Raw genomic sequence first — 11444 nt, forward strand, 5'->3', positions numbered from 1 at the left:
GAATCAAAAGAAGAAGAATCAAAAGAAGAAAATAAAAAGTCCGAAGATAGTTCAACTGAAACTGATTCTTCGTCAACTCTTTCTTCCTCAAGTAGTAAATCGGATACAAGCGATAAACAATCAAGAGATTTGAGTGAATAATAATACATTTATTTAAAATATTTTTATTTTTTTTTATGGAAATATTTGTTATTTTATTAAATTATTATATTTCTTTCTATTTTTAGAAAGGTAAAAAGATTTTTGTAGTCTATTCTATATTTAGAAAGAAATACAACATCTTAGTTCTTGTAAATAATGAAGGGGACTGATATGCATCGTGATGAATTCACTAGCATGAGTATTGGAGATCTTGTTGGTTCAAAACGAGTTTATGAGGAAAGAATTAATACTATCAATAAAGAAAATGAGGCACTTAAGGCACAAATTGAAAATGAAAAACAAAAGAGATTAAAAGCCGATTCCCTTAAAGAAGAACAAATAAAAGAAAATCATATTTTAAAACAGATTATTCAAGAAAAAGAAGTTGCAATAAGTAGTATGGAAGGATCTATCAAGGTAGCTACAGGTGAGAAAAATGCATTGAAAAAACAACTTGATGTAAAAAATGGAATGCTTAAAGAAAAACTGGATGAAGCATCTCAATTAAAATTGAGAATGATAAAATTAGAGAAAAAGAATGATAAAATAATTCAAATGTTAGACCAAAAAATGGATAGCATACTCAACAAAACAGATGAGTCGTTGAAAACAATTGAAATTATTCAACGAAAAGATATTTCAAAAGAAGTTCTTGATTGTTTTGAAGAAAGTAAAGAGGAGATGGTTAATTCATTTGAAAAGAATAGTGGAGAGATTGAAGAAATGAAAAAAAGAATTAATGAAATGAAAGAAGAGCAGTCACAAGAAAGACAACAACAGAAGTCATTATTAGAAATCCATAAAGTGATTATTGAACAAATGAAAGAAGAAAGAATAAGCTTAATTAATGGAATTAAAGGAGCACTTGGAATTGACAAAGAATGTAATATGAATGACATTATTGAAGAAGTTATGAAATTAAAACAAAAAAAGATCATAACAGATTTAGAAAATAGAGAGCTGAAGAGAGACATTGAAAGAATGGAAAAAGAAATAGAAACTTTAAATGAAAAACAAAAAGACTATGCAGAGGTTATTTGTTTAGCAGAGGGAATATTAAAAAGAGAATTAAAAAAGTAATAAATCTATTCTTTATTTTAATACTATTGGTTATTAAACGGCATTATAATGTTTAATTTTGATGTTCTATTAATTAAAACAAAATAATATTTGCTGTATTTTATTTATGACATAATATCATAAATTTTCATATATTATTATTTTCTATTTAAATTTATAAAATATTCTAATTGATCAAGAAAATTAGTGTTCTCTTATTCTTGACCATCTGAAAATGAATAAAATGTTCATTAGTATTAATCATATCATCTCAATCAATATCATCTCTTTTTCTTCATGTAGATTTATAGCATAGTAATTAGCATAATGATTAAATTCATTGTTTTTCTAATATTTGTGAAAACTAAACATAAAACTATTTCAAGTAATAATCTAGTTCATAAATATAATACTCTGGTATTCATTCTTAAACAAATGATTCTACCTAATTATGTTATATTTAAAGTTATTAAGACTTTATGATATTTCAATAGAAAATATTTTTGATTTTATTTCATAAGATAATAATTTATTTAGTTTCATTACTGAAGTTCATATCAATTTGATATTTACATTATTAAAATAAATATAAATGGAAATCTCATTGAATAAGTTTGTGTATAAACTAATATAATTTAATATAACTACATATGTATTAAAATAGAGAATATTTTACATTAATTAATGTTTTGAATAAGTTAGAGTATTTGATATTATTGTATATTATATTTCTGAAAAAAATAAGAGAAGAATTCATAAATAATAAATACACTATAAACTAAGCAGAACAACTCTTCATTTATTAAAGACATTTATTTCACTATTTATCATTCTTTTATACACTAAAGCGGAAATAGTCCAAACAAAAAAATAAACTAATAATGCTTTCATAATATTGTCTTTTGAGTCAAGATTATATATAAAGTATTAAATTCAATTATTCAAACAATACATTTAAGTTTTTTGTTTTTCATTGAAAAGGAATCATTTAAATGATAAAAAAGAAGAACAAGATGCTTAACTATATCTAAAATTGATATATTTCTACAACCACTCATTAATATTAAAAGGTTTTATTGCTTCAGTTATACTTAAATGAAAAATCTTTGACCTAATTTATTGACTGAAGAAAACAAGACAATAATTATACTGTAGGTTTCTAAATAATTAGATTTAAATCCTTTCTTCATAAATTATATTTGAATAAAAACCTCTTAATTTTTTGATAATATAAACATAGCTTAGAATTATTATAAAGTTTGTTTATTTATTAGTGTTTGAAATTGATTAAGGCTTATTTTTATTCAAGTAATATTAAAATAAATAGTAAACATTTCTAGTTTACAGATCATCAAACATTATCTTTATTAGTGGATAACGGAAGAGAAGGGTATTTACTTTGTTATTCATCTCTTTGTTTTTTCTGTTACAATTCAAAACTAATTTTTTAATAAGCAATAATAATTAACTAATCAACTTTGCTCTTGGTGGTACAACAGCAGATCCATTTAATAATATTAAGAAAGGAGAGGATTAAAAACACAAGGAAAAAGATAATTATGAAGAAAGTCACTTGTGCTGGTAAGACTCCAACTAAGGTATCAATAACTAAACATGAAAATGCCGTACAGTCCCAACTTGTTGTTTCAACTTCTTTGCCAAACTTCTGATATGACTCTTTAAATGATTTTCTTAAACCCATTAATTCCATAACTCTAACTGCAATATCTGGTCTATCAGTCATAACTCCTTGACATCCATTAGAAAGGCAATTTGCAATATCATAACCATTGTTAATGGTGAATAATACTAATTTTACTCCAAGTTCTTCTGCAATAACCTGAAATTTTTTGTCATTAAAATTGACACCTCCAACAGAAGTAAATGGTGCTTGAATAATATGAGCTTTAAGTGGGAAGAAATGGTAGTACAGACGAGGTATACCTAGATTAACTGATACCATTAATTGAATAACTTCATGTTCACTAGCAACTGTACAAAATGTATTCTTTGTAAGGAACCTAAAACGTTCAATAACTTTGTGCCATCCTGAAGAGAAACACATGAACCCTTTTGCTTTTGGCATTGTTCTTAAACGTTGTACAAGAACGTCAACAACTTTTGGATCTTCGTTTTTTATTTCAATACTAAACTTTAATCCTGAATTAACAAATGAGTCATAAACATTTTGAAGAGAAGGGATTTTAAGTCCTTTTCCTCTAAATGGGAAAGTTTTTCCATCTGGAGAATATCTATAACCCGCATCAAGTTGTTGAATTTTACTAAGTGTATAATAACTGGCATTACCCCTTCCATTTGTGGTACGATCCAAAAAGTCATCATGAAGAATAATAAAATTATTATCAGCTGTCATCTGAATATCAGTTTCAATCATATCAACATTAAATTGTTCATATGAATCCTTCATTGCCTCAATAGTATTCTCTGGATAATAGTAAACACCTCCACGATGAGAAACAAGTAATCTCTCTTTAGGTAAATACACTGGATTTGGTTTTGTTGCTTTTAATGGTGGAAGGTACCAGTTTAATGATAACATAATTATCATTAAACACAAGGATATTGTTATAGAATGATAACAAACTCCCATTTCTTATTGTTTATATTAAAAAAAATAGATTATTTCATATAAATATAAAACTATAAAATATTATTATAATAATATTTATATTTAATGAAAAACTACTGACTCAAAAGAAAAAATCATATTTGATCGATGAAAAGATTAATTATCTTTTTTGTTATTCTTCTTGGAACAAAATCCCAGAGAGTATATCCATGTGATGATGGGTATGGAATTATTGAAGGCAGATGTACAATATGCCCTAATATGACATCTTCTCGTGGAGATAAATGTAGACCATGTGATGATGGATTATTTACAATGGAAGAAAAAAGTAGTTCATGTCAAAAATGCAATGACCCACTACAATATTTTGATGGTGAACATTGTGTTGAGTGTGAACCAGGTGCAAGAGTAATTTCTTCTCATAAATGTAAAAAGTGTGAACTTGGGTCGTTTTTTAATAGAGAGAAAAAGAAATGTGAATATTGTCCGATAGGGACATATTCAGATATAGAGGGACAACAAGACAATTGTACAGTATGTCCTGATATGAAAATCACTTTTAATGAAGGCAGTTCAAAATGTTTTTATTGTCCTGAAGGGACATATTATGAACAAGGGCATTGTTATAATTGTCCACAAAAATATGTATGTACTAACAGTGAAATGAAATTATGTAGTAATCATCAGTTATGCGTTCTTTCAACAGTTGTTAATTGCTCAATTTTTGGGACACCAAACTATGAGGTATATAAATGTGAAAAGAATGTATTGTTTTACATAATGATTTCTGTTTCATTAGTAATTTCTATGATTGTAATAGTTGTTGTTGTAATAATAACTTTAGTTGTTATCAGAATTCACAAAAAGAAAAAAGCAGAAATGGAGAAGAAAAAGAAGAACATTGAGATGTCTGAGAATGATCGCAAGAAATTGATTAAAATGTATCTAAATTAAAAAAAAATTAATCAAATAACTTGTCATTTTTTTATTTTGAGTCAGTTTAAGTTAGTTTGATAAATAAGGAACAAAGTTAAAAGAAAGGTATTTATAACTAATCAACTCTACCTTAAATACCGAAATTTAGGAACGAGATTTCCCCATAAATCACTTTGAAAAATGGGGAAATACACAATAATACCAAGTGAATAAAAAAAAAGAATAAAAAATGATGATGTGGTGTTTTTAGAAGATAAAATGAAAAAGAAAAAATGAAGCGAGAAAATTGAATTTTTAAGTGGTTTGATTAAAAAAGGAGTTGAATAAAGGTTCACTCGAGACTAAAAAAAGTGAAAGAAAAGGGGAAATTCACTACTTTTCCCCATGAAACTGAATGAAAGCCACTTTAATGATTAATAAAAGACTATATTTAAAGAATCATCTCAATAAACTTAAAAACATATCTTACTTATAAAATGACTAATCCATTTACTGATGTTGATATTAATTCATTTAAGATTAATAGGTCAATTGCCTCAAGTGAAGAAAAGAAGCCAAAGAGACATTCTCTTAAATATAGTGTTGAAGCTGAAAAAAAATTTCCTAAAATTCGTATTTCTCAAAAAGACTATAATCGTTTAAAAGATATTCAAGAAAGATTGCATTGTAAATCTTTTGGTCAAGTAGTTATTCGTTTACTTAATTGTTATAAACAACAAATAACTACAATTGAAAATCAAGTGTATGTACAACAACATTAATATTTATTTTGTAATTTATTTCTCTTCTTCCACTTATTTTTAACGTTTTTTAATGAATCTGCAAAAAGATATTTATTTTCTATTTTTAATTCATTTATTCTATTATATTATATTCTATTTTGTTTTTTTCTATTTATATGTTTATAGTTTTAGCGTTTTTAATTTATATTTCATTCTTTTATGTATTATATTTAATCATTTGTAAAGAATATTTTCTATTAATAGACACTTAGGATTAATTTTAATACAAATTATTAGTAAAATACTAACTATTAATTATAATACTAAAACCATTAATATATTATTTTCATCTATTGATTATATATTAGTTAAGGTATTAAACAATGGTTCAACTAGTAAAAAAGGATTTTGTCTATAAATAAGAATATAGGTGTAGATTAGTTTTTTTTTAAGTTATGTTGAACCAATGGATTTGATACTTCAATTTTTTTGAAGTTTTAATGATGATAAAGTTATAATATAATAAAGATATACTAATCAAGGAATAATCATATAAGAAGAGAAGTTATTTTATTTCAAAAATATTCAAGATAATATGAAATAATATTGATACATTAAGTTATTGTTATAGAAACAAAAAATAAAATTACTTTCATAAGATATTCATAAGTTGTATAGAAAATAATATCTAATAGAGAAGTAAGAAATTTAAAAATAATTAATAAAATATCATTATTACAAGGAGTAAGAAACAAAAGAAAACAAGAAAACTAAATCACTAAATCAATTAGATTTTAATTAGATAATACATAAAAAAATAATTATTAAAAACAAATTTGAATATTAAATAATATTTAATTTAATTAATTTTAATACATATTAAACTATTTAAATTTTAATTCTTATATAATGAAACGAAAATAATAAGAGAATATATATAAAGAAGAAATGAGAATTATATTTTTTGATATTATAAATTCAAATGATTAACATCTCTAATAATAGTTTATCATTTCTGAACTTTTTTGAATAAAAAACTAAATGATACTAATTGTTTCATTTGTTTAAATCTTTTCAAAAAAAAAACTTATAAACTTCATTTGCTTCATGACAACTCTTGATATTTATTCTCTTCAAATTGTTACTCAATATCTAACAAGTAAATATGATTTTATAAATATTATTCAAACTACTAAAAAATACATGTTTATTTTAGATAGATTTAGAGTAAATCCAATTAGAATTACATCATTTGTAAAGAATTTATTTCATTTTTTAGATACTCAAATTGTTTATTATGAAACTGATTATATTATGCAAAGGGTTGTTAGATTAATCATTCAATATCCTGTTTCTTATTCAAATATAGCTTCAATAACAAAACAATATAAAGATGTAACTTGTATATTCAAGAATATAGTTTTAGACTCTTTTAATGGTTGTGATAAAAAAATAATTCCTAAGGAAGTTAGTATTCTTGGAGATTGTTGTTTTGAAGGAGAAAGGATTAAAGCAATAATAATACCAAATACAATAAAAGAGATTAGAACATCTTGTTTTTCTGAATGTGGACTTAGGAATATAAAGATTCCAAATTCTGTTACACAAATAAAATCATTTGCTTTTTCAAATTGTAGGTCTTTAACAAAAGTTGAATTACCTTCATTTCTTAATTCAATTGAAAATGATGTTTTTAAAGGATGTGTTAAATTAAAAGAAATTGATATTCCTAATTCAATTAGCTCTCTTGGAAATGGATGTTTTTCTGAAAGTGGTATTAGAATGTTTGAGATTACTTCACAATTTCAATTTATTGATGAAAATATTTTTTGTATGTCTTTATTAAGAAAAATATCATTTACTGGAGTAAAAAAAATTCCTAATGGAATATGTAGTGGATGTTTTCATCTCACTAGTGTTATAATGGATGATGTAGTAGAATGTATTTTTGATTGTGCATTTGAACAATGTATTGAACTTAAAAATATTAATTTTTCATCTAATTTAAAATTTATAGGAAATAGTGCATTTTTTGGATGTGCATTTAATAAAATTATTCTTCCAAAGAATTTAGAATTTATAGGTGATTTATGTTTTTCAAATTGTAAGAATTTAACTGAACTACGAGTTTTATCAAAACAATGTATTATTGGAGATAGAGTCTTTTTCTCAGACATTAAATTAAAAATACTTGAACTTCCATTAAAAGATGGGAAATACCCTTTTCCAGTAACTAAAGAAGAAAAGAAAATACTTAAAAGAAGTGGAATAGAATGTATTAATATTTTAATTGATCAAGAATATGTTGAACCAATTGAATTATTAAATACAAATAAACAAATTAGAAATATTCAAGAGTTTGGAGAGTCTATGTCAACGTCTATTTGTATTTTAAATTCTGCATATAGAATTGATGGTAATTTATTGAGTTCATGTTATTGTGAAGAAATGATTTTTCCAAAAGGAATTATTAAAATTGATGATGGTTATATACCATCACCAAATCTTACTAAAATTGTATTACCAGAATGTATTGAAGTTTTACATCAAGAACAAATTGCTTATTTAAAAGGTCTTAAGGTTATTGAAATTCCTACTTCTGTTACTAGAATAGAAAAATGGTGTTTTAATGCATTAGATAAATTGGAGTCATTACAAATTCCTTCTTCTGTTAAAATACTAAAAAATGAATTTATTATTGATTGTTCTTCATTAACTGAATTAAATTGGAATAATAAAGAACCTATTATGAAAGAACCATTTAATTATTTAATATATACTCAACTAAAAAAATCAAATATTCACTTCACAAAATTTACTTTAAATGGTTTAGATGGAATTGATCCACTTCATTTCACTATTACTGAACCTATTGTATTTCAACAAGATGATTTTAATGAACAAATTTCTAAGTTTACAATACTCCCAAATAATCTAATAGAAATTAATGGATCAAATAGAATAAATGAAACTTTAACTTCAATTACAATCCCTTCTTCTGTTACTTCAATAGGTAAATCTGCTTTTGTTGATTTTATAAATTTGAAGGAAATATATTTACCTGAAAATGAAATAGAATTTGATGATTGTATGTTCAAAGGATGTACTTCACTTAGTGTTATTAAATCAAAAAACCCAAAAAATCTTCAAATAAATTTTCACAGTGAAATTATAAACATATTAAAAGATTTTGAATATAATTTTCAATATAATAAAAGGGTTATTAAAAATTATCATCCATCTAATTATTATGAAGAAAATTATTCAATACAAAACTTTTGTTTAACTAATGTACAATCAATTGATAATGAAGCTTTTTTTTATTTCACTACTATTACTCATATATCTTTTTCTACTGAATTAATATCTATTGGAGATACTGCTTTTAGACAATGTTCTATGTTGAAAACAATTCAGATCCCTTCAACAGTAACATTTATTGGAGAGGCATGTTTCGAACGTTGTTCATCTTTATCTTCAATAAAAATTGAAAATCCTTTTGTTGATTGTGGAAACTATTGTTTTAATCATTGTGTTGGTTTAACTTCAATCCCATTAATATATAAACTTAGTGTTGGTATTTTTGAATATTGTGAATCGCTTCAATACATTTCATTATTGGACGGTGTTAAAGAACTTTCTTCTGGTTGTTTTAGTCATTGTATTTCTCTTAAAGATATTTCAATTCCACATAGTGTCACAACAATAAGAAGCTATTGTTTTAGTGAATGCTTCTCTCTTACATCTATAGACATTCCAGCAGAAATAAAGTTGATTGAATTTGGGGCTTTTTATGATTGTAAAAATCTGAGAAAAGTTATAATGAAAAATGAACATATTGAACTTGGAGATCATTTGTTTGATGGCTGTGCTTCACTTAACATTATTTCAATTAATGGTTCTCGTGTCAAATCAATTTACACGGAAACATCTTATTCACAATACAAATACTTTCATTCAAAAGGAATTAATTGTAAAAGAGTGTCATTAAGTCGAAGAGAAAGAATCGAAAATGGACTTATTGCTGTGATGAATAAAAATATAGTTAGAATAGATGAATGTTGTTTTGGTGGGTGTATTGAATTTACTAAACTTACTGTTCCAAGTAATATCACTGAAATAGGGTCTTTTTGTTTTAAAGATTGTCTCAATCTTCAATCTATTGTACTTCCGTCTTCAATAACTTCAATACCACCATATTGTTTTGACAATTGCACTAGTCTAACTTCAATTGAAATCCCTTCTACAATTAAAAAGTTTGGTGATAAATGTTTCAGTGGGTGTGTATTATTAAAAAATGATAAAATACCTAATGAATGTTTTAAAACAGTTAACATTGAAGGGGTTGAAGAAAATAATAACTCTCAGTACAACAGTGAAGAAGATTGGATTGAAGAAGATGAACATGAAAAAGATGAACATGAAGAAGATGAACATGAAGAAGATGAACATGAAGAAGATATTTTGGATGATGAATTGTTTTAATAGGACGTTTACTCGAAAATATTATTTCATGTTTTATGTTATTACAAGTCTTTTTCAAATAGGAGTTTTAGTCTGACTAATAAAAATAATTGAATTACATATATTTTATTTAAGTCATCTTGTCAATTAGTTTTTTGTTGAGACTCAGAATATTACTTAATTTATTATAACCAGAAAACTTTCTCTTTCAAATACTCATCCGGTTATGGGACTTATAATAAATTGTATTATATTAAAGAATATAATACTTTATTTAAATATTGAAATGTACATCATCATTTTAGTCTTATAACTCTAACAAAAAAAATGAAAAAGTAACTTATAAGTGGTAACAATGATGATGCAAAAGCTATTGAAACATTTTATTTAAAATTATAAATAAAAATAAATATTTTCAATTAGAAGAATAAAAGTATAACAGCAATACCAAGCATAATAAATGTACACAACTCACCATCAATGTTCTTGTGATTGTTTAAATCATCATCTGATTTACTTTCTGAACTATCAGAACTACTTGTTGTTTTATTGTCTGTATCTATATTTCCTTTATCTTTTTGTCCATTTTGATTATTCATTCCATCTTTTTGTTCATCAGTTCCTTTACTGTCTTTTCCATTTTCTTCATTATCTCCTTTATCAACATCCTTTTTATCTTCTCCAGTTGGTCCATCTTTATTTGGTTGTTCTTTTTCTTCATTATTTGGACTTTGTTCTGTGCTTCCTTTATCACCTTTTCCATTTTCTCCAGCACTTCCATTTTGCCCTTCTTTCCCCGATGTATTAGAACCATCCGTTCCCTTATTTCCTTGTTCATTATTATCAGTTGATCCAGGTTTTTCACCCTGTTGGCTTTGTTCAGAACTTCCTGTTCCACTATCTTTTGTAGATACTTCTCCTTTTCCTGTTTTGTTAGGATCTACTGCTTCATCTTTTTTAGTGTCTCCTTTATCTCCATTTCCTGTAGTTTCTGTATTTGTTACTGGATTTGTATTTCCATTGTCATGACTATCCGCTGCTTTACCATCTTTTTCTTCAATTTCTTGTTTAACTTTTTCTGGACCCTCATTGTCATTTGTTTTACCAGCTCCTGAAACTTTACTTCCTGTGCCTTCTGCTTCAGTGACTCCTTGTGCGTCTGTTTTTGTTCCAGTACTTTCTGGTTTTTTATCACCTGTCTGTGGTTGTCCTGTTACACCACTTCCTATCCCTTTATCTTCCTTAGTTATTGAACTTTCTCCTTCGGCTACTGTTTGTTTACTTTCTTGTCCAACACTAGTCCCAGTACTTTCTTTGCCATTAATTGCTTGTTCATTTTTTTTACTTGGTGTTCCACTTTCTGTATTTGATTCTTGTGGCTCTTCTTTGGGTTTTGGCACTTTTTGATCACCAGTTGTTCCAGCAGTTGGTTCTTCAGCAGTTGGAAGTTTTACTGTTTTCTCATCTATACCAGTTTCACTTTTTAAATGTATATTATATCGATTGTACATTACTTTATGTTTATTTGATTG

General features: G+C 25.4%; 6 protein-coding genes across 6 annotated transcripts; 4 read left to right on the forward strand and 2 right to left on the reverse strand.

Annotated features, from left to right (window-relative positions):
• Positions 1-336: 336 nt before the first annotated feature.
• Positions 337-1221, forward strand: ENU1_035530 (hypothetical protein; the record flags this gene model as incomplete). Its single annotated transcript, XM_008857414.1, has 1 exon — positions 337-1221. The coding sequence occupies one exon, from the start codon at positions 337-339 to the stop codon at positions 1219-1221; it is 885 nt and encodes a 294-aa protein (XP_008855636.1).
• A 1447-nt stretch (positions 1222-2668) lies between these two features.
• Positions 2669-3811, reverse strand: ENU1_035540 (glycerophosphoryl diester phosphodiesterase, putative; the record flags this gene model as incomplete). Its single annotated transcript, XM_008857415.1, has 1 exon — positions 2669-3811. The coding sequence occupies one exon, from the start codon at positions 3809-3811 to the stop codon at positions 2669-2671; it is 1143 nt and encodes a 380-aa protein (XP_008855637.1).
• A 126-nt stretch (positions 3812-3937) lies between these two features.
• Positions 3938-4744, forward strand: ENU1_035550 (hypothetical protein; the record flags this gene model as incomplete). Its single annotated transcript, XM_008857416.1, has 1 exon — positions 3938-4744. One exon carries the CDS (start codon positions 3938-3940, stop codon positions 4742-4744), a length of 807 nt encoding a protein of 268 aa, XP_008855638.1.
• A 458-nt stretch (positions 4745-5202) lies between these two features.
• On the forward strand, positions 5203-5487 carry ENU1_035560 (hypothetical protein; the record flags this gene model as incomplete). Its single annotated transcript, XM_008857417.1, has 1 exon — positions 5203-5487. One exon carries the CDS (start codon positions 5203-5205, stop codon positions 5485-5487), a length of 285 nt encoding a protein of 94 aa, XP_008855639.1.
• Positions 5488-6555: 1068 nt separating this feature from the next.
• ENU1_035570 (leucine rich repeat protein, BspA family protein) lies at positions 6556-9933 on the forward strand (the record flags this gene model as incomplete). The annotated part of the gene is made up of 1 exon (XM_008857418.1): positions 6556-9933. One exon carries the CDS (start codon positions 6556-6558, stop codon positions 9931-9933), a length of 3378 nt encoding a protein of 1125 aa, XP_008855640.1.
• A 398-nt stretch (positions 9934-10331) lies between these two features.
• Positions 10332-11423, reverse strand: ENU1_035580 (hypothetical protein; the record flags this gene model as incomplete). The annotated part of the gene is made up of 1 exon (XM_008857419.1): positions 10332-11423. One exon carries the CDS (start codon positions 11421-11423, stop codon positions 10332-10334), a length of 1092 nt encoding a protein of 363 aa, XP_008855641.1.
• Positions 11424-11444: the final 21 nt, after the last annotated feature.

This window comes from Entamoeba nuttalli (assembly GCF_000257125.1).
Source record: "Entamoeba nuttalli P19 unplaced genomic scaffold asmbl_2633, whole genome shotgun sequence".
Classification (NCBI taxonomy): Eukaryota; Evosea; order Mastigamoebida; family Endamoebidae; genus Entamoeba; species Entamoeba nuttalli.